Raw genomic sequence first — 25,084 nt, 5'->3', positions numbered from 1 at the left:
TTTTGATCACTTTTGAACATTTTCAAGTCCGAGAATTTTTTTTTCACGCTTAGAGCTTACTAGCCTGTTGTCAATGAAGTGTAAAAATGGGGAAATATTTTTAACCTACTGTAATTTACTTTTTTTTGGGGGGGGGGGTGGTTCAGCTGGGCTGTCAAATTGGACAATCGAGTTTATTTGCAACTAAAACAAAAAGATGAAAAAAATATTAGGTAATAACAACTACGAAAATCATTCAGGTAAAGAATATTTCTGAAATGATTTGTGATGCTACTCAAATATATACACTCAGCAAAAAAACAAAAACAAAAGAAAGACAGAAATTTAACACTTTTTCGAGTTCATGACTTATTGTTTTTTCTCTCATTTCACTTGAATTTTGAAGTGACAGAAAATTCTTCATTTCTCTCCATCATCTTTAGCTTTCATTGTTATTTTGGGCTTCAAAGATATTACATTGTAATGAGACCACAGGTATATCTTTGCAATTGAATTCATGCTTTTTAGTGTGATGAATTTGTCTTTTGTTCTGATATGTTGTATCATTAGAAAGCATTTACGTATGAATAACAACTTGTTCATGTTTATATAATACATTAACATTTAGCCAAAAATTCTATGCTTTTTTTTTCTGAGTGTACTTCCACCTACTTTTGTGATTTTTCAGCTGGGCTGTCACATGGGACAACTTAGTTTGTTTGCAAATAAAATACGAAAACAATATAAAGGAAAATGTACCATAGTAAGTAATAGGAACCAGGAAAGTCACTCAGATGAAAAATAATTTCTAAAAAGATCAAATCAACACAAACTTACTAGGAAGTTAGGGGGCTGATTTCACTTCTTTCTGGTTGCTTTTGGCACAGTCTCTACTACCTTCTTCTTGCCTTCTGGGACCGGAAATTCCTTAGATTTACCTGTTCTTCATCACTAGACGAAAGGTGTGCCTGTGATGGGATATTTGCATGGGGGCCTCGCCTCCCTTCTTGCTCATTTTGCGTTTCATTGGCATGACGCTCGCGGAAAGTGTCGACATTTTCGTGTCTGGATCACAAAATTTCCGCATCGGTTCCGGACACTTGCATATATAGATCCGCATCGGCTCCGCGCTGTCCTAAAACATTCCTGGTGTCTTCCGCTTTCATTCGCGAAGCTTCCCCACACCGCGGGATTCTTTCCGGAGCGTGTGCGGAAGGAGCGGAAGGGTTCCGGACAAGCGGGACATCCTCAGGACATCGTCAGGACAAGTCGCCGAAGGTGTCAGGAAGTTCATTTCCGCGTCCAAATTTTGGTCTCGATCAAAATTTGGACGCGGAAATTTTTCTCTCTCCCGAAGGTGCGGAAACGCCCGGACATGTTTAGGACAGTGAGCGGACACGTTCAGGAACGTGCGGACAGGTTCCCGAAGGAGTGCGGAATACCAAATTTGCATTCCGGGTCTTGTCCGCGTCTTGTCCGCGCCCTAGTGGACGCCTGGTCTTAGGAGAAAAGCGAAGTGGGTTAATTGTTATACGTGCACGTTGCAGGGCATGTCTCTCCTACACATAAGACCAACAACTTTAAGTCTCCTCCTTTAGTCTTGGCAATGGGGATGAATTACCTCACCTTGCAGGCTAGGACTGGAACCTCACACATGCATGGAAGCCTGCATCAGTCTTATCTACCTTGTCCTCAAAGGGAACCCAATTTTAGAGCAATGTGGATTGAGTGAAAGCAGCAATATTAGCAGAAAACATCAATGAAATTTTGAGGAAAATACGACAATCAATGCAAAAGTTATGAATTTTTAAAGTTTTGGTGTTGGAATCGCTGGATGAGGAGACTATACCAGACGTTATGACGTATGAGTGGACAATATAAAACAAATATAAAGAAATTTTCACAAAAATTTACTTTTCTAGCATCATGAAAGAGCGCTTGACTAACTGCTCTCAGAAAGCAGGGGGAATAATTGCTACCCTTAACATATATGTCAGTGTCAAGTTGATGGAATGTGTAAGTTTAATGGAAAATGAGGTTTTTGTGGAATTTTCTTTATATCTACTTTATATGGTTGTCCTCTCGTATGTCATAACCTCTAGTAGTCTCCTCATCCAGCAGTTCCAAAACCAAAACTTTAAATATTCATAACTTTTGCATCGATCGTCCGATTTTCCTCAAACTTTCGCTGATGTGTTCTACTAATGTTGTTGCTTTCGATCAATCCACATTGCTCTTTGGGTTTGGGTTCCCTTTAACCACTATAGGTCATGACAGCTCTGCATAATTTCCACCACTCTTCCATCTCACCTTTATCATCACAGCTCTCCAGAACACTGGGATCACGATTGACTGCATCCATGAGGAGGGCCATATTTCCTGTCCCAGCTGCTTGGTGGGCCAGCAGAGTGCTGTCCTCCAGTTCAATGCTGTCACCCTCATCTTCATCTGAAAAGCAGGAAGAAGAAGAAAACGTAAGGAGCATATGGATTAGGATCATCAGGTTTAAAGAATTACAAAACAGAAACAAATTTGCTTTAAAAAAAAAATAATCCCCAAACAACAACAACAACAACAAAATGGGAGGATTGCAAGAGGTGTAATAGATTGAATTACTGAAACTGCATTGGTCTTACACTCGAGACACAGTGAACAGTTCTAGCATGTTTATTTTCATATTTCACTTGACATCTATGCATATACTATGCAAAAAAAAAATACAAACAAGCAAGCACAGCTAGTCTCCAAATATCTGCCATTTTGATTGCTGATTGCCATGCACAATATTTCAACTCTACAAATACATGTATGTGTCCACATTCATTTGTGCATTGGTTTGTTGTTTGTCTTTGTTTTGTTTTGTTTTTTTAATTTGTCCCATCATGTATGCTTAACATTACAGCACAATATTGCAAATGAGACCTAGTGGGGATTCACACATTTTGAAATTAGCTCTTCAGAGATGTTTTCAAAGTGCATTTCTATGAATGCTTAAAATCACTAATTGTTCAGGATGCCATGAAACGAGTTTCTACTTGTGTGACTAATTTGCAGATGGATGACCATATAACAACTGTGAGATCCTTGGCCTGTCAGGGAAACACAAAAATCTTGGTGTGTAAACATGCATAAGTATGTTTGCACCAAGACAGAAGTGATTACAAGGTCATATGCTCCTCCTCAACGGAGTGTTTTTGTGTTGAGCCATTCTGCCTTCAAGCACACAAACCAAGAATTGGGCAAAAATCAAAGTGAAAACATGCCATTTGGCCAGATTGATACAAGAAAAGGATATTTTACAGAAACATATATGGCACAAGTCTGTTTTTAGATTTGCAACAAAATATCTAACAGAGAAAGAAAAAGAAATCACTCGCGATTCGCAGGAAACCTGTCTATGCATATTTATAATCCAAGTTCTCTGCAAAATCTGAAAAGGCTCTAAGTGGCAATATTGGTCAATGCCCATGCAGATAAAAGTGACGAGAAATTTCTTTCAACACCTGGAAAACAGCAGGTGGATGCTTTGTTTCCTGTGCCCAAATATTTGTACCCTTTTGATACATCTGTCACATGTCAGTTTATACATGGACTGGTATAGAAAAGTATCATGGTTACAAATGTATACAGTACACAGGATAGCTTCTGCCAACCACTGTGAATGTGTAATGTAAACGGAGGCAAGACAACACACGCAAGATCAGTATCAACTCACAACGTATACACACAAGTCATTTGTGTTTTGTGCTGGGTTTGGCACATAGATGTGATTTCACGCCCTGTTGTGTGTGGAGGACTAAATACCATGATTGGCATGTGATTAAAGATGAGTGCTATATCAGAATATATGTGACAAGATATTATCATCACCCTTTAATATAGACACAATATTCCCCCCAGTGGCAAGTAGCTACTATCTTTTTTACATGGTTTATGTATGACTGCAAAGCAGATTTGATGAAAGATGATTATCAGCTCACTCATTTCCATCACTCTGAAACAGCCAGTTAAAGGTAAGATGTCACATTCATGCATATTCTTTACAAGTGAATTTGACAGCAGATAGGCAATGGAGATAAATATTTAAAGAATTGCAAAAAAATGAAGCAACAAACAAACCCTTCATTTTTTAACATTTTAAAGATCATATCACCTTCAATACACAATGTATTCTTCACATAGGCAAGGTTGCATAGCATACTGGCACTGGTCCAACAGTCCCTGACCAGTCAAAATCACTGTTGGACCACAAACTTTTTCAGGAATAGACCAGTAAAACATAGAAAAACTGGGTACCTACTGCTGGTCCGACAGACAGGTCGGACCAGTAGAAAAAATGAGTTAGTGTGCAGCCCTGACACTGACATAGGCCCTAAATGTGATTAGGTTAAAGGGATCATATAGTTTTGGTTGAGACCTAATTTCAAGTTTCTAACTTTTTTTTTTTGGTGAGATAATGAGAAACCTCTTATGAAATATGAAAGAGCATGTAATTCTATGAGGAATTCAACGCTTATTTGATGAAAATTGGTTTTGAAATGGCTGAGATATCCAAAAAAGAGCAATTCTAATAACTTGTGTGGGACCCACACTTTATTACGATCGCTTTGTTTTACTTTGTTTTTGGATGTTTCAGTCATTCCAAACCCGATTTTCATCAAATAAACTTTGGATTCCTCTCAAAATGGTATGCTCTGTACTATTTATCATAACTGTTTTCTTGGTATCTCGCAAAAAGTTAAAAGCCCAATTCTCATCTCCACCAATACTGTACCATCCCTTTAATCTGATAAAGTTGATATCAGATGGTTTGAGGGTATTTTTTTTTCATAAAACATGAAAAATGTATATAGGCATACAAACGGCCAGCATCCACATCATGGGGGGGGGGGGGGATATTCAGTATTTGCATCACAGCAGCAATTCTTAACTTTTTGTTTGTGTGTTCTTGTGTGTTATTTGCTCATATGTCCAACTGACATTGTATGTATCGCTCCAAAGGATACAAAGGCAAAAAAAAAAAAATGTAATTTGCAGTTAGCAAGTTCAAGAGGTTGTGCAACGTTTAGAAATGAGAGAAAGATTAATAATAATACTGCATCCCAAAATTTTCATATTAGCCAAAGTGAACTGTGACTGCCTTTATCAGTGTTTGTAATACAAGAATTTCTAGATACTTCTTTTACTTCTATGCTAAAGGTATTCTCATGTTTGGGGTATCCACCACAAATTAAACCACAAATTAAATGCAAAAACATACAAAGGTATGAGCTTGAGGTCAGAACTGCACTAAAGAGAGTCCATTTTGAACATGGCAGTTGTGGCTTTTATAGAATATATGTACACACTCCAACCTGTTGGTGCAACCAAGAACTGTTTTCAAGTGTCATAGACTGTGTAATGCCATGACTAAAAAAAAACAACTTTCAAATCAGACACGTGTAGTGGCCATCTGTCTACAGAGACCAGATGTCATCATTTTTTTCCCCATCATATGGTCAGTATGTTACATTGCATGTAATGACCATTGACTCCAGATTGTCATTAGTGATGAGCAGCACCTGTCTTCACACAGCATTTGGTATTTTTCCCCATTTGTTCCTCCTGAAGCCAAAGCACTATCCAAGAACAAGAGAAAATTGACAAAATGAAATAATGGCTCTAGTATGTACACAGATTTCTCTCTGATCATGATATTGAAGATACTAGCTCACATAGCGAACCGGGGTAAAACCACATGCATTTATACATTATTGTTTTAGATGATTATGACCAATAACATAATAATATGCACTATCAGGAAAATAAATGAGCAGCCAAAATACTGAGTACCTGTTTTCAAATGCCACCCTTTATCTCCTTCTCTTGAGTAGCCATTATAGAGACAGGTTTGACCCATCCTACTATATATCTAAGGTCCAACAATTGACTTAGATAATTGACACTGAATTAGAAAGAGTTGCAAAATAGCAATGTGAGCCGATAGAAGCCTCCTATCAACTTTCTTTTATTGGGTGTAAAGGAGTAGGTAGCTCATAGAGAAATTTGCTGTCATAGCTCAGCTTGACTGTGGCATGGAAACATATGATGTACGATGTCACTGATTGGATTATGTGCCTGATCCAACATGTGGAATAGAACACAATTTAGCAGTGAAGTAATGCAAGCCTAACACGTACACCACACATGGCAATGGGCTCCCCTGTTTCTACTACACAAATGGCAACAACGTCACCTAACTATCACTTTGAGAGGGATTCCAACCTAAGCAAATGGATTCATTAGTTGATGAGGTGCCATTTTTCCTTTCATATGTGTACGTGGACCTCCCACGCACAACTAAAGAAGATCAAAACCCCACAAACTTCCATGGAATGACAATCATGGATGCTAAGATATTCAGAAAAGCAATAAGTTAAATGTTGCAATGCAATCACATCAGCTTGGCATGTGGAGGAAAAATGTAATGAAGAAGTAAGGAGACATTGATTGAAACATCAATAAACATAATTACAATATGCTTCAGGACCACTCCATCAAGACTCACAGCATGCAGTTTCATCAGACTAAAACATGGATCATACAAGTGATTATTGACTCTCGTAAAAATCAACCAAAAGCTTTAAAGGGATGGTATAGCTTTGTTTAAGATGGGGGATTTAGATTTTAACTTTTTGAATTAGAAACCACCTGTGAAGTATTAAAGAGCTTACAATTTTAAGAGGAAGTCAAAGATGAAAACTGAGTTTTCAAAGTAAAACAAAGTGGTCCTAATAAAAGGTGGGTCCCACCTTTTATTAGGACCTCTTTGTTTTGGGGTATCTTTTCCATTTCAAAACTACTTTTTCTCAACAACAAAAAAAGTGACTTCCTCTTAGAATTGTATGGTAGGCTCTTTTAAATTCCATAAGAAGTTTCTCGTTACCTTACAAAAAGTTGGAAACCTGAAGTTCCATCTCAACCAAAAACTATACCACCCCTTTAAGTTCTAAACCTAGAATCAGTATGTTCTAATCAAGAACTCAGTCATCTGTGTTAGCCAGCATGTACAACATAATGAAGGAAATTGTTGATCCTGGAATTTTCTGCAAAGAACAAGATCATTTTAAAATTTTGCTGATAACATGTTGCTCTAATGACTCAGGCAGTGTTTTGCTTGTTTCAAAAGTTTACAATCATGGGGAAGAGAGAAATAGCAAAAACTATAAGAAGTTCATTAACCTACTGAGGACAAGCTGATTTTGCTTTATAACATGTATTACTTCCTATAGACACCTGCCAAATAGACACCTGCAAATATCAGGCCTAGCTTGTGGCTGCGTTGAAGTGGTGAATATCACTGTAGGTCTCTAGAAAAATCCTTCCAGCTAAAAGCCATATTGATGGATCTGAAATACATAAAATATATATCGCATGAGCAGTATAAACCACTCAGATCTAAATCCAACAGCAAAGCCCTCTACAAACCTGGCAGAATTCTGGCTACCATTGCCCAGGGACTGCATGCCCTCATTGTCATGGAAACACATAATATCAAGGGTTATACAAACATAATGCCCCCTTCCCCCATTGTATTTTTCTGCTCATCATTTTGGACAAAGTTTATACAAGAGATGAAGGCACTCACTCACGTATCAATTTGTGCCATTACTGTTTGGTAAGACATATATTACATAAAAGCAAGCAAGTAGTTTATTTGTGGTGGGTAATACATACAAAAATACTGATGAAAGATAGGGTGAGCCGGGAAAAAATAGAAATATATGGATGCTACCTAGCAAGCTGGAGGGGTTAATACACTATATTTTTCATCCCTTTCTTTACCCTACCACCCCCCCCCCCCCCCCACACACACACACACACTCATAAACCTATGGTCTCTGTCTTTAATGTACTTTATGGGATGAATAGAACAATACAAAACCTGCCAATGGAAATGGGAGTAGTAGTAGTAGTAGTAATAGTAATAGTTAGTAGTAGTAGTAATAGTAGAAGTAGTAGTAGTAGTAGTAGATTAAGTGATGATAACACCAATAATGACAACAATATATGTTTATAATACTGATAATGATATAAACAATAGTGGTGACAAAACCATGACAATAATAATGGCGATGCTACTACTACCTATAATGACACTACTTAATATTTTCATCAGTATTATCAAGACTTCCATCATCATTACTATCATTGATCAAATGACAATGGTAATCAATCACAATACAGAGAAAATATGAATGATAACCATGATACCAAGATAATAAGAATATCATATATAGTGTTAATGAGAGTAATATCAGTATTACTAATAATTGTACTGCTGATAATGCCACTCGGACAAATAGTTCTAGCAGTAGTAGAATGATAATCATTCTTACTACTACTCTTATTAATTCTAATGATATCATCATTATCACTGATTTGCAAAATAAATTTTTATCTATGAATATCAAAAGTTATGAAAAAGGTAGGTATAACCTCCTGAGGTTGTGTTAACCACGGAAAAGGGAACTCTAAATGCTCGCTGGGTATAAAACTTGGTACACACTTCCAGTGACTTGCGCTGTCCATGGCACGAGTACATGTTGAGCCTGCTGAAACTGCTGCCTCTCTGAGGAAAAATGTGAGGACACTGGTTTCCATAGAAACGTATACAGTATGCCAACCTCATGCTAGACTACCAGATGTCTCTCTCTCACCCCCCCCCCCCCTAACAGACACATGCACACACACACACACACACCCTGGTTACCTCAAATCTATCAAGGAGCTTCTTGGTTCTACCACTGGTCTACATCTGGCATATGTCCTCCAGCGTTTCTCCAGGTAAAGGAGACTTACCCCCTGTTCAGCGACGCAAGCCAGTTTGAATACCAAAACTCGATAAAGACACGACGTATAAAGAATCATCATATAGCCGACAGACTGTTCAGACACAAATTTTGACCATTCTGGAAAAATGTGATGTGCAGTTTCTCACCGCGTATGTTAAATTGTTATGGTCCCATTAAGCCCTGCCCAGTTATATCATTCTATGGTCGCCATACATTGATCAGATATGCATAATGGACTCGATGGAACACTGATTCCTTATTGAGTTCTAGTTCGAAGCGATGCTCTGACCATCGTTTCGCTGACCGTAGTTTCATTATACATCATTTCGTTAGTCAGTGTTCAGACGTATAAATTCATCATATAGCTATACTGTTTTGGTACAGCAATACCATTCTAGTATAAATTGTTTGCATCTGAGCACCCTGTCTAAATGGGGAATAGACATATCTGCCACCCATCCCCCTCCCCCTTCTGACAAGGAATATGTAGTCATCAGTTCTTTAATTGGCTGCGTTAACCTATGTCAAAATAATCTACCTTCCACGATTACAATGGCTCATAATCACTTACACACTCTATGTCAATATGTACGTGTAGCTGGCCTTGCCAACAAGCAAATCTCTGACAGATAATCAACACACTTGTACCTATCTTGTCATTGGCAGATTTCAAGTGTAGTCCAGTTTCCTGTACTTATTGTTTGAACAAAGACATAATGGATTATACAGCTCCAGGCAATCGGAAAGTTGGAGGCCAATATAACTCGCATCTGAGGAACGAGAAAAAAATGCAGACATTAAAACTGTTAGAGGTATGATAATTTGTTATACATACGCCAAAGACTAGTTTCGATGTCAGGAGAATATATTTGGCAGTTAAAAGAAGCAGCGAGCATTTTCCCTTTATAATTTCATCCCCGGTTGCATCATTACCATTAATGCTGTTTGAAAATATGATCCTGCATCACAAAAATTAAGCAGACTGTTATATCAAAAGTACCTCAGCATTTGTAACATGGCATGAAATTTTCATGAACTGGAGCTGATGACCTTATCTGCGGCACAAAATTTTCGCCAACTGCCACTGACGACATTCAATGCATATAGTACAGACCAGAACTTTTGCGTGCATTTTAATTTCGATAATCTTGACTCTCGCAAAATTTATGAAATTAAAATGCACATGAATATTTCTTGTTTTATAGTAATTCACCAAACAAAATGAAAACTGATTTTTGACTCGAAGGTCCATATGAGATGCTGAATGAGATAGTAAAATTCTTTTCATATTATTTCCACAAAAATAATGTTCACAGCAATTTAATTCTGGAAAAAATATTATCTTTGATGTAAGAAAAAGCATGTTTTAGTCACTGCACTGTAAAAGCTGTTATTTTTGTGAGGGTTTAATTTTCCCAAACTTTGCAAATCACTGTTGGGCCACAAATTTAACAATACAAGAAAACATTGCCACCTGAACTTGATTGCATTCAGGTATAATTAGTGCACTTAGAATATCCGTGATTGTATGCAAAATGCGAAAAACAACATCTCGCAAATCTGTCTTTTACCAGCTCATTCGCAAAAATATCTGTACACAAAACTAAGAGCTTTTACAGTAGGGCTATAACAATTTGAAAAATACATGTATATAAAGAAAAAACAAACACTACACATATCCAGCATTCTACAACAAAGCTCTATACCTCATCAACTCTTGCATTGTACAGGTCAAAGACCTTCATTAATTACAAATGAAATCGTAACCACTCCAGCCCCCACCCCTCCCCCACCTACACACATACTCATGCATTCTTACACACACACACACACACACACACATACACACATACATACACATAACATCATCCCAGATGGACAGAGTACAAAGTTCACCTTTAACAAATTACCCAGTACTGGCATCATGACACGCTCACACTGTAGTGCAGTAAAGTATATGGTTTCGTTGCCTAGCAACCAAGCTTCAAGCAATTAGTTGCCTGCTGACAATATGGGCTTGAAAGCAGTTTCTGCATTCCCTACAGTGAACTGACTGTGTGTGCTGATCACAGCATAGAACCGTATACAGACAGCATGTAGTGGCTATTATTACCAGTCGCTCATCTGCGCTATGTTCTGATTTTTCTGTCTTTTGAAAGAGAATAGTGCACTATGATCCTCTCAGACAGCTACTTTTGAGCGATATCTCCTCAAAGCCAGCTGACTACTAAAGAATGACCGACTCAGGAGTTTTTCTGTCCATAAACATTCATTTGCACTCTTGATGTTCCCTAGGCTATACTAGGTAGCTAAGCCGCTTTTCAAACAATGTAATCCTTCTTGGCAATACAATGTACATACACGTGATGTTATACACTCAGATCTATATATACAAAGAAATAGTACAACATGTACAGCTCTGATGTTGATCCAACATGTTTGCAAAACGCAGATTGCTATCTTGTTGTGGGTCGATCATACATCTGCATGATACTCCCAAAGCAAAGGTACACTCACAAAGAGCTTTAGTTCAGACATTAAAGGGAAGGCAAACCCAAAGAGCAATGTGGATTGAGTAAAAGCAACATTAGTAGAACACATCAGTGAAAGTTTGAAGAAAATCGGACAATCCATGCAAAAGTTATGAATTTTTTAAGTTTTGGTAATGGAACCACTGGATAAGGAGACTACTAGAGGTTATGACGTATGAGTGGACAACAATATAAAGTAAATATAAAGAAAATTCCACAAAAATTCATTTTTCATGAAAATCAAACTTCCACCAACTTGATACTGATTTATGTGAAGGGTAACAATTATTCCCCCTGCTTTCTGAAAGCGGTTAGTCAAGTGCTCTTTCATAATGCTAGAAAAGTGAATTTTTGTTGAATTTCCTTTATATTTTCTTTGTATTGTTGTCCACTCATACGTCATAACCTCTAGTAGTCTCCTCATCCAGCGGTTCCAACATCAAAACTTTAAAAATTCATAACTTTTGCATCGATTGTCCGATTTTCCTCAAACTTTCATTGATGTGTTCCACTAATGTTGTTGCTTTCACTCAATCCACATTGCTCTTTGGGTTTGGGTTCCCTTTAATGCTTCAGAGGATTATACAGACGGAGGGTTTTAATAGATGCACTTTGAGCATAACATCACCCAATAGCTGTAGTAAAAAAAAAATTAATGTCAGCTGCTTACAGAAATGGCATAGGGGCTGGTACGGCAATCTGTCTTTAATCAAGATCAGCAAATCACCAGCAGCAGCCACTACACCCTAATACCCATCAGTATATGAGAATAAAACCAAACACAATATCTCAAAGGGCAAAAAGAGAGGCAATCTCCATTAATCAATCTCATTAGAGGATGTTGACCTAGTATGGTTCATTCTTCTTCTCTATGGAATTCAGCAGAATCCATATACAAAGCATCATGTTTTGGTTGAATATTTGTTGGATTGTTGATACATATTTCTATCTCTCCCTTATCCTTTCCACTTTCATATTATGCAGCTTTATGTAATTCACTTTGTATGTCCCTCTGCACCTCAGAATAGGCCAATAGATCAATGGCACATCACAAGTGCTGCAATTATTATTGTTCTTCTTCTCCATCCTCCTCCTTCTTTTTTTACTTCTTCAGCTTCATCTCTAGTTCCCTTCATTTAAAGGGATGGCACAGAATTGGTGGAGATGAGAATTGGGCTTTTAACTTTTTGCAAGATACCAAGAAAACACTTATGATATAGTACAGAGCGCACCATTTTTAAGAGCAATTCAAAGTTCATTTGATGAAAATCGGGTTTGGAATGACTGAAACATTCAAAAACAAAGTAAAACAAAGCAATCGTAATGAAGTGTGGGTCCCACACTTTATTAGAATCGCTCTTTTTTGGATATATCAGCCATTTCAAAACCAATTTTCATCAAATAAATGTTGAATTCCTCATAGAATTACATGCTCTTTCATATTTCATATGAGGTTTCTCATTATCTCACCAAGAAATGTTAGAAACCCAAAATTAGGTCTCAACCAAAACTGTATGATCCCTTTAACATTATGATATCCCAGCTTGTGGCATCATATCTAACTTCCGTCAAAGAGTTAATTAATATGTTCTGTCCATGCAGTGATGATTCCTTGCTCCTACACATGCTCTGTGTTTGTGTCCTTCCAATTCAACTTAAAGGTAATGTTTACCATTGGGAGTAGTGATTTGGAAAAAAAAAATGTTCAGTTATCACATTTGATGCGTATGTATAGGTCAGTTGTATCACAAAACATCCTACCATATCAAAATTTCACAATAGAGACTAAAATATAAGGAGATATCACCAATGTTCTGAATAAACCATAACTGTACATGGTTTATTCTAGAAACAATCTTATTATAACTATTGTTCACATTTTGTCTATTCAACAATACTTGACATTGAATATATCTGATTGACATTTTCAAAATTTGTTGTTTCTATCCCTAACTCCCATTTTAGAACTATTTTGAAGCACTAAAGCTAGGTTTTTGTTTCATCTGCGAATGGTAAATAATGCCTTATACATTAACAGCACTAGCAACACTTACCTGTACCTTTCTACATCCATAATGCGGCATCAATATCAAATCAGAGAAGACAGCAATGATATTGCTGTCTGTTTTAAAACCAACCTTCCCCTCCCTTCTCTTTAAAAAGAAAAAAAGAGCACGAACAATAGAAACTAGAGAATCTTAATCTATACTTTCCTCTCTAAATACATCTCTTTCTTTATCTATTCATTCCTTTCTCTCCCTCTCTCGCTCTCTCTCTCCTCACTCTTTTGCAATTTTTATCATAATCATGTAAAGACATCAAAGTCATTATATCTGGGGCAGCTCAGCATGGAGCAGCTAAGAGATGTCTCTGCATTAAGGTTGTAATTTAAAAAACATAAAATGTAAAATTGCTTTGCAAATCTCGGGCAATTGATAGCGTCAGCCTCTATGGCTTTGTCTGCATGCATTCCATTTATACGCTTGTGTACGCCAAAGAAAAATTTGGCAGGAGAAAGCCAATCAGTTGATGTGCAGTACCGCATATGCCCAAATGAGTGACCAAACTTGGCCTCCCTTCTCATCCATAACAGTAAGGCGCATATCATGGCTGGCGGCAGGTCAACTTAATGTGAATTACTGGTAACGAACAACGCAAATGGGTAAAATCAGCCCGCACTTCGCTAATAGCTGGTAGCAAATGACAATATACACACGCGTACTGGAGATCACATCGGTGGCCTGTGATTGATTAAAGAATTGCAGTCTAGCCATTGGCACTATAGTTCCCTGAGAATTAATCACATTCCTCAATGGAAGAGGCACTGCTTACAAAGGGTAAGGCTAGACGAGGACATAACAAATACTGCATTATTTCATTGTCTACATAGCACAATGCAATATGATGCTATGAAACTGTGCTTAATAAATCTCTTATCCATTTCACTTGAATTCACTGAAAATGTGCTCCATTTGATGCTATATGCAGCCCCCATCTGTTTTGTTTTGTTTTGTTAAATGGTACTTTGAATTTAACTCAAAGTACGGCGTACTGTTGACTGATGAAAAATATCTCCACACAGAAACATAATTCAGCATTACCAAACACTAGGATGAAGCTAAAAAAATGCAACTGATCTGAAACCTTGACAATCGACTTGGGGAGATTCATAATCACTGTGCCAATTTTTCTTCCCTTTAATATACATCCTACTCTATAACAAGAAATTGGGTCTTCACTGTCACAAATCAAATCTCATTAACCCGTTGAGGACGAGTCCCGAGTATACTCGGCAAGCGTCTATGGGAAATGCGGGTCGTAGCAAAATCACACCGTCCTCGATGGGTTAATATATGCTTGACTGTATTCCAGTACCACAAGGAAAGATGTGTTTGCAATATTCCCTCGAGTGAAGTGCCCCTGAAATCTGTTACATGATTCATGCTGGAAAAGTAGGTTGGTACTGGGCTGCCATGAACCTTGGAAACATTCCAGCTTGTGGGGCCACGTTCAGTTCAGTTCAGTTCATTTCTGCATTACGTTTTCAATACAATGTTTTTATAACAAAATTTGACAATAAGTCATAAATCATATGAACTGTTCCAACGCATTAATACACATTGTGGGGTACATTTTTATTAAAAGAAAACTTTATAGGGAGAAAAACATACAACAATGTCAAATTGAACGCGAATTGTGCGATAAAGAACACATCGAGTTGGATTATATATTGTAAAGAATCATAGTATCCTATATTGGAAATGTAGAAGACCATCTTCATAAACAGAGCTTGGCGGGTAAGATGGCCCCAGACAAACTCACAAAACAATAAATGACACTACATAAGAATCTTTAAATACAACTCTATATTGCCATTGACGATAACTTTGACATGGACCACTACTACGCACCATCAAGCCTTGACAGCCATTCTCTGTGTATCATCTGAGCAAGGAATATTTTGCCATATGGAAGTCCTTGCAAGTTTCTCCTTCACATGAAAATGCTAATGCGTAACTAATAAGTATGATAATAATATAGTATGGACTGGCATTGAGGGGGATATGACATTTATTACCGGAACTAGAAATGTACTGCCCAAGTCGAGGACGAGGGCAATACAATTCTAGTGAGGGCAATAAATGTCGTATCCCCCGAAAGTAGACAGTCCATATTATTATTATTACCCATTTCAGGCATCTTCAAGCAGTAACTTAAATCAATGCAATGTAAACTTCCCGATTTACAGTAACAAAATCCATTCGGCGCCAGGTTGAACCCTACACCACTGTGCACAATTCAGGTACTCAGCGTGCTCACACAGTCGCAGCGATCGTCCTTTTTTTTTTCGTGGGAATTTACCCTCTGTCGCGAAACACAAGTATGCTGTGCAAGTAACAGTCAGCACACAGTCAGACACACGCCTACATACGGTGCAGCGATTGTCTTCTAAATTTACGAGTTTGTCCTGCATCGCGGAAACCTCTCCGTGAGAAACTCTCACAACAGTAAATTTTTCATCACCGTGAGCTCAAGTGCCCGGATGCTAGCGGTTTTCGATATTTTCTCTTGGTGATTGACCAGAGTGTTTACGTGTAAAGTTTATGGCCATGCCCGGAAGAGGGAAAATATCCACTAATATTGCCCGCTGTCCTTGACGACCAACCAAAATAACAATCACAATTGCCTGGCAAAACTACCTCATATGGGTAGTAATGGATTATATGTACCAAAATAATCTCATCTGAGAAATTAAAACTGAAGTTCATGAAAATTGTTCTAGCGCAAAAGATGAATTCGGTTAAAGTTTCCACTTTTTCCAGTATTCAAGTCACATAGGTAGTAACACTGTTTGCAGAGTGGGCAATTGTTACATATTTCTTGATATTTTAAATTGTGGTCTGAAATTCCTATACCATGAGAACCTATATTACCCGCAATTTGTCCAAGCAGCAGAGGCTACTTCCGGCAAACTCAAGCAATCGCTATTTATGGGATTGCTTGGAAGATCGGAAATGTTACAATATTCTTCTGTTTTTCACTATGTGACTTTCCTTGGGTGTCACACACTGGCACTGAAGTGATAAGATAGGCAAATATAGGCCTAAATGAGTATGCTGTTAGCCAAATTCATTACAGATTCTGGTGCATTGTACCGGACATGCCACAGTCCAGCAGCAGAATGTCAGCTCTCATTATCCAGCGCAAGTTGCTGACTTGCTAATTGCAGAGCTCGCAATTTTCCACCCGCCTTGCTCATTAGCAAGTTACACTGCTCTTTGTTCCGATCTTCTTTTTTTCCCCCTTTCTCATAAAACTATTGAATATAAACGGAAGTAATGCTTCAGCAGTGTGCAGGAAGGAAACATGTTGAATATTGATGGGTACCGGTATGCTCTCTGCTTAAAAGTTCCACACAAAAAAACAAACAAACAAACAAACAAAGCAGCTTGGAGATTCATGAAATGTGTTTGTTCTTGTCGCGACATTACAAACAAATCAATTTTAAAACCTTTTGTCAAGACAAAGTGCATAGATTTACATGGAAAAAGTAAAAGGAATGGTGAAATGGTCTTCCACAGCTTAGATTCAGGTTTCACGGCATCTGGCTCAAATCTGATTTTGCTTTCAATGTTCAGAATATATAATGTAGCTTCAGGCAAAATTTACCCACAAAGATCAGATAATATCTGTGGCTGTCCTGTCTTCAACAGAAGTTCAATCTCAATTTCTTTTGAATTATAAGTTAAAGCAGCTTATCAAAAAGCTGCATACAGTGACTCAAATTAGCTGACATTTCTTCTCAAAATGCTTCAAACAACACATTCATACAAGCATTGGCATGTTTTCTTACAATTAGTCCTTCATTTCCGACAAAGGTAATATATTCTTTACAATAATGGTCAAAGACCACTCATATGTTTGTGAAACTCACAAAATATTCAGTTCAAATTTATTTCATATTTCCATTTTCTCAATGATGAGATTACAAAATTATTGACAACAAAACAAGAATACAAAATATATACAATCACGTCTTTTGATTGTAGAAGAAAAAGAAAAAGAAAATATACTTGACACAAATGTACATGGTCATATCGTGTGAAAATGTCACTAGTAAGTATAAGAAATATGATGGGGCCTACATAAAAGCTTTAAAGCTTGTAAAACTGTAGGTTCCCGAGTTCATAGGCATATAATTTTACACGGAGAACGGATATGTTTGTCTTGACCAACTAAAATTACACTAGTACAAAAAATTGATGAGTAATAAACTAATGAACCACATAGATATCGCACAAACCAGACTGCATACAAATCTCGCTTTGTTTGAATAACAAAAATGCTATATTATTGAAAGATGTATCGGTACCATGAAATAACTTGAATAACTTGGTGCTGCGGACAAGGACAAAAGACTGGGAGCATAAAAGGTTGCTAAAAGCTTGGTAGTGTGTATCCACTAAGTAATAACTGTTTTAATTTGCGTTTGAAGGTGAAAACAGATAAGGAAGAAGTGATATCTAGAGGGAGAGATCATTCCAATATCTGGGTCCAGTAAATATAATTGTTTTCTTTGCAAAAATAGTGCGAGTACGGGGAAGGTGATAGGCGTCACTCTGGCGAGTGGGATAACAGTGGATAGAGCGATTCCTTTTGAACATGTGGATAAAAACAGATGGTAATTCATTAGTTGTTAGTTTATACATGAAAATTCTGAGATTGTAATAAGATAGGTCTGAAATTTTCAGAATTCTGTTTTGATGGAAAAAACAATTGGTATGAGCAAAATATCCGGCGTGGTTTATGATTCTTATTGCACGCTTTTGAATACGGAGAAGGGAATCTAGTAATGAGTGAATTGCATTTCCCCACGCCAAAATTCCATAATTAAAGTGTGGAGATATTAAACAAGAATATATACTCTGTAAAATATGAACAGGAAAGAAATGTTTGAGCTTATTCAAAATTCCAATATTTCTCGACAAAATTTTACTTACAAAATTAACATGAGTTTTCCAGGATAATTCTTGGTCAATCCAAAGCCCTAAAAAACTTTGTGTTATTAACCTGCTTTAAACATAAATCATTTATTTTGATATCATAGAAGGATAATCTATGAAATTCATAGCTTTTTTAAAAAATCAGTTGGTTCAGGAACTACAAGTACATAATTTTATGATCCTTATAACCGCATCTGCATACCTAAGATAAATTTGTTACTATACTATGATGTTGACACATTTACTGTTTCTAGTGATCAGTTCTAACACAAGCAGACCTACCATACCATTTCCCTAAAGTTGTGTAACAAGGTTTGCACATAAAATGTATAATTCAGTGACATTCATACAGAAATATGAAATCCTGTGTGAGCAAGAGAAGGAAAATGAAGAGAATCTAAATTTGGTGACAAGAAAATGTTCAGAACCACTACATGACATGATGGCATCAAAAGCAGTTACTGCTCTCTGACACTAAATTGTTTTCAGTCATCATCTACTGTATACATGTATACTTCCATTTCCTTTCATATTCTCTACCTTATCTCATCTAAAGCTATATATTTTCTCATCTTCTTCCCTGCTCTGTTCACTCTCATTCTCTCTGTATGTGGGTGTTCATGTGTGTGCTTTGCTTGCATGTCTGTACAATTTCTTACTTCACTCATAATTTGTTAGACTGTAACAATTTGTTGTGATCGTAACAAGGACTCCAATCATGAGCAGATTTGCTTTTTATGAGATCCTGACCATGTACCATTTGTCATGATTACGTATTATTTTTCTCTATTTCTACTGCTAAGCATTTTTCTCTATAGTCAAATAAATTCAGTTCAAGCTAATTCATGCTAATACATGAGATGCAATATTGGTTCAATGTGAATACCAGGTACATCTGAGGTAGAAATGGCACAGAAAAATATATCAGAACTTGAGAAGCAAAAAATGCCAGAGGTAAAAATGCTAGAGGTCAATATGAGGACAGCTTCATCACAAAAGTGATGCCATGCTTCCATACTAAAGATATGCCAGCACTTCAGGTTTGATGTCTGAAAGCAGTGTGGTTGCGGCCTGACTCTTTAGGTCAGTGGGTAATTTGGATTGATCCTTTAAACTCTCAATTTTGATGAGGCCTGACAAGCACAGACATTATGTGATAGATGAGATACTTTAATATCTGTAATATCTTGAAAATCTGATGACAGACTTCAGGAGATTAGCATTCTGAAACTGCGTGGTATGATTATCATTGCAATAACGCACAGTTGAGTGAGGGACCTTCTTTTAGGACCTACTTACCAGACAGGCAGTAAATGTCTAAGAATAGAGATAAAATCTGTGTAGAAATGAGGAGAGATGCATGTTTCTTTAGACCCTTGTTACACAGAAAAGGTGGCCCAAGTAAGGCCTGCTTTTGTGCCTGCCCAGAGGCCTATTTGCGAACTGTTTACACCTGTACTTCGGGCCGCTTCAAGCAACAGTGCTCCTCGTGGACACTGTTTGTACATAGGGCCAGCCTTTCCTTTAGTCTAGGGGGCGCCCTTTCAGTAAACAAAATTTTGCGCATATTTGGTTTTTTGCATAATAGTACTGTGTGAGGTCATGTGATCAATCAATCACATAGCTCCAAAAGCCGGCCTCGGGCCAAGAACCATTTACACAAAACTGGGCCCAGCCCAAGGCTAGCTCCACCCGAGTCGGTCTCAGACCACCTCCAAAGGTGGCCTGAAGTGGAGTCGCCCTAAGTTTGCCGGCCCAAGTATGTTTTGTGTGACATTTTACACATCCCATGTGTATACGAAAAAGCCAAAATGAGGCAGACCTGAGGCCGGCCTCACGTTGGCTTTTTCATATGTGAAAACAGGGGTCTTAGAGTACAACATTATTATTACGTTTTTTGAGTACTTGTAATTAGGCTACTCTATGGGTTAAATGCAGTGGCGGATCAAGGGGGGGGGGGGGGGCGCACCAGCGCACGCCCCCCCCCACTTATTTTTTTTTTTTAAACAAAAGAAATAAAAAGAAAAGATGAAATGAAACCCAGAAGTGGCACCAGAAATATTAGTTGCGACTCCCCCCCCCCCCCCCCCCACCTTTACAGAATTCCTGGATCCACCTGAAATGTATCATGTGTCAAAATTTTGACTCAAGTTTAGTAACTTTCTTGGATTCAACTTTGAAAGACAAACAATCAATCTTAAAGAATCAAATTGTCTCACAGAATAAAAACTGAATGCTTTCCACTATTGCTTTGGAGGCAACATGTAGAAACACACTTGGAGCTTTTTTCCTTGGACTGGGCAGGGGAACATCATTCTTTCTTTGCTGTGTAAGGCCAGGTACATTTCCATGGTCACAATTTCACAATGTCCAGGCAGGCAAACAAAGGATATGTTAATGATCAATTTGTGAAGGCAGAATCAGTATTTGAGACACTGATCCAAAATGTTGTTCACAGAGGTAGGCTGTTTGAATGCTCGGGTCTTTTTGAAGCTCAATGAAGAGCCGATTTTTGTTTGCGAACATGCAATGCGCATTGTTAAAAAACTATAAACCCTGTTGTAGTGAGCTATGAAGTAGTATTTTATTTCGGGTTCCTTGTGTCTCAAAACATATATACATTTAGACATTTTAAGTGTGTATTGGTGATACCTACTTGCAAAAATATACACAATTAACCAAAAATGATGCCCATTTTGGCAGCATTTTTGGATTTCTAAAAAAACTCGAGCAGTTTTTATTTGCTCTTGTATGGTTCAAAATCTCAGAATATACTTTACTGAGTTATTCAGGGTTTCAAAACATATATCTACACATCAAAAGTGTATACTGGCAATAGATATTTGCAAAATTATGAGAAAAATATGAAATGGTGGCCATTTTGGATGCCATCTTGGATTACAGAAAATGCCCAAGGAGAATCTATGAGTACTTTTAGTATGTTATTCTCCAGAGACATACATATAAATATTAATGGACCTATCCTGAAAAATTAGCTTGTAAGCAGAATTGTACAGGTTAAAACTAATACTCTTGGCCTATATATATCAAAATCTCTCTGTCTTATATTTTTATGCCTTCATTTTATAAGTCTGAACACTAACTTTCTTGTTTGGTGGCCCGAATTTGACTGTATCTTCTACGTATGTGTACTACACATATGGTCAAACCTGCTCGAGTAGACAGCGATCTCCTGTCTATAATGATGATATGCCCATTGTTGCCACATAGAAATTCTCTCTACAGAAAACTTGTACTTTTAATTAAAGAACTTGTCCATATGGTCACCAACTTCTCAATGCAACCAGCAACCACAGATTTTGTTTCCGATTGTTTCCAATTGACAATTGACAACTGTGCACACCTACCACAAAGCGGCCTATGGTGGCCAAGCAACTAGCTTTTTATAGCCTTAATTGTGCTGTTTATTGCATCAAACAAAATAATGCTGCTGAATCTTATCTACAGCTAGATGGCAACTGATATTATTGTTGTTTGAAAGGGAAGGCGATTAGTAAACATAAAAGATGTTCATGCTGAAGTATACATACTGGTATGATGTGTATTTTGTAGATGAAGAGCATGTATAATGGTATTCATACAGAATATTGAAAACATCTATCACAGTGAGGACTGCCTTGAATCCATCTACATAGACCACTTGTCTTTAACAACTATCTATCTTGAGCAGTCATTGTAGACATAATATTGATCTGTATATCTATTCATGATTAGGCCTAATAATCACATTTGAAAGGGAGGAAAAGAGATAGATATAAATATATATGGAGATACATACTGTTTATCTTATGCCAAATATGATAATAATAATAATAATAATCATCATCATCATCATCATCATCATCATCATCATCATCATCATCATAGCATGTATATCCCTGTCCAGCATCATATTATTTTAAAGGTGTAACATCTAAAGGAGGGATGCCAAGTTCAAAATAATTTTATGAGTGAGATTTTCATGACTCGGCATCTTGGCATGCGAATGTGCGCGCGAGAGAGGGTGTGGGAGGGTTTTTTTCCCCCTGTGGCCTCCCAAGGTAGGGAGCTTTTTCAATTTTTAGCTCTTAATGGTGCGATCAGGTGCATACTTAAGTGACTATTTTCTACTTATTTTGAAAGACAAAAGGGAAATATACCTTCAGTTGCAACTATCACTTTAATCTTTTGAGCTATGCTCATTATTATAGGCCCAAGTTGCAGACTTGCAGACGATGCGTGAGAAAAATGGGCGTCATGCGTGAGATCATGAGATGGCCCCTAAATGCTTGAGTCTCACGCAAAATGCGTGAGACTTGGTAGCTCTGCTAAAGTTTGTCCTTTATAATTATGATTAATTCTCAAACTCAAACTATTACCGGTACTCCAGATTCACAAGTATGGTGAAACTGTTTATAAATCAAGGTCCAGGCTATTAGCATGAGGAAATGAAGAGATCAAATTATGAACACAAAATACACAAAAAGTCTCGTCAGCTTTGTGTTATAAATTATATCAAATAAAAGTGGTATGTCCCTTTTTTTCAGTGATATATACATATATCCGTATATTTATATATATATTCATATATATATATATATATATACATATATATATATATATATATATGTATATATATGTATATATTCTTCTATCATTTCACAGATCCCTACAGCAAGTATTGTGTTCAGTTATATGCCAATGAATGTCAAAATCAAGGAGATAAATCACTCTTTTTTTCTGACTTGAACCAAGTTACCTGAAACTCAATGAACAATAATTACGTGATATTTGATATTTCTAAACAGCCTACTTAATAGTAAGTGAAAGTAGAAAAAAAAACTGATAGAAAATCTTATTTTCCTGACTTTTTTGTGTTTACTTTGGAAGTTATTGAGAAAATCTAACTATAATATAGTCCTTCAAGTTTTATAAGTCTACTCAAAATGTAAACAAAACTCACCATCGTCCATATTCAGTAGATCAGATCTCGCGAAATCCATGCTGACAAGCTGATTTCAGACGCGGTAGGTGCCAGATTATGCCACTTAACGTCACAGTATGTGGCTCGAGTTTGGAACCAGTGCCATCTTGATGACCTTGTGCAGCAAGGCACTTCTGTCTTTACAATCGAGCGATGTTTTCTATTCGCGCTGCCCGATTGCGATATATTTATCCCGCTGTGAACACTTTGGCATGTTCTGATGTTAGAGCACAAACGTAATAATGTGGGATGAGGCTGTTTTACGGGACGTTCAGTGGCAGACAGCGCATCAGACCAGCAGATCATTCACAGAATCAGTAAACCCGGTAGATTAGATATCGCGTATGACCCTACAAGCCCACATCTTCATTGGATAGATGTGTTGTATAGTGTCGTATGCATCTCGCACCAAATACAATGCGCCCTCATTCTTGGCGCTACGAGATGAGCTCGACTTCGTGCATGTCGAATCTACCGTTCAGCGTGAATGCCACACACAGAGACACATCAGAGCAGGTATCCCCGCCCCCTCCATAGAAACGCCTCAGCTACTCTCAGATGCCGGATTCATGCAACCCCCACTTATATTATATGTATTCCAAACAGGCTTGTAGAAGAGGCTAAATAATATCAGTCCAAACGTTGCCATCTCGCCATACCCTGTGGCCTGAGGCCTTGCAAACCCCGCCACTAAGATAGATGATGGCGCAATACCACGTTACCGAGGACTCACAGATGAGTTTGCATGGGAGTACCAGGGAGGTGAATTGACCGAAAGATCGGTCTGTATCTTGTCGTCGGGAATATGTTCCGCGGAGACTACGTCTGGCTTCACGGAATCCCCTCCTACACGGAGGAGTACCGAAAAAAAAATCCTCCTGACAGACGAATTTTTCTGTTTTTGGCTGGAAAGTCATAGTCAATGCAATGTGCACACACCTATACGAATCACAATCACACAGAGGCGGAGTACATTAATTAGGTGATTGGCGCACAGTGGTAACATTTATTTGTATACTCAATTTCACCCAAAAAAAAAGAACTCTTCAGAAAATTTCAAGGAAAAAAAATGAACTCGCATGTCAGGTACTACAGCCAAAATAAAACTCAGGGGTTTGGTGTAGGCAAAAGTTTCATACATCAACCACAAAATAATGTCTACATTATTTTGTGGTTGATGTATGAATCTTTGTTACTACTAAGTATATTAGTGGGCGTTTCTACATTAGCGGGCGCTGTTCGTTCCTACATTCCAGTGGTTGATATTTTCTACATTTGTGTGGGATATTTCTACATTATAAATAGTGGGCGTTTCTTCATGGGCGTTTCTACCTTATTCAACATATGCGGACTCAACGGTATTTAGTTATGAATCCAACTCGCAGGTAGCAACGGATCCATCTCCATCCACGTCTCGCCAATAGATATGGATATCAAATTTCAAGTAACATTTTCTTTTCACATCGTTGTCGGAAAGTGAGTTCGTCATCACAATCATATAAATGAGAAAATTGAAAAGATGAGTGCATTTATTATATATATATATATATATATATATATATATATATATATATATATATATCATATTGAAAATTTTGAGCAAAGAAAATGAGAAACATAAAAAATTTAGGAAATATGATTGTATTCCACGCACGTGCCATTCGCTCAACAAGCCGCTAAAAAAAAAAAACAAGCACGCACATACACCACACACACACACACATACACTAAAACCAAAATGTTCCTATGAGC

At 37.5% G+C, this 25,084-nt stretch overlaps 1 protein-coding gene across 1 annotated transcript in view; it reads right to left on the bottom strand.

Annotated features, from left to right (window-relative positions):
* The window catches only part of LOC139713123 (uncharacterized), a 62,343-nt gene extending 38,892 nt beyond the window's left edge, over positions 1–23,451 (bottom strand). The window contains exons 1-2 of the mRNA XM_071624877.1: positions 23,312–23,451; positions 2,290–2,427 (exon numbers count right to left, since the gene is read on the bottom strand). Coding sequence (XP_071480978.1) covers positions 2,290–2,427; positions 23,312–23,351 — 178 coding nt within the window. The 5' untranslated portion in view covers positions 23,352–23,451. The remainder of the gene's footprint in view (positions 1–2,289; positions 2,428–23,311) is intronic.
* Positions 23,452–25,084: the final 1,633 nt, after the last annotated feature.

The sequence above is a fragment of the Diadema antillarum genome, unplaced genomic scaffold (assembly GCF_040938485.1).
Source record: "Diadema antillarum isolate AM-2024a unplaced genomic scaffold, OU_Dant_1.0 seq00001907_RagTag, whole genome shotgun sequence".
Classification (NCBI taxonomy): Eukaryota; Metazoa; Echinodermata; class Echinoidea; order Diadematoida; family Diadematidae; genus Diadema; species Diadema antillarum.
Note: the sequence above shows the minus strand (reverse complement) of the source record. Positions and strands in the feature narration are given on the sequence as shown.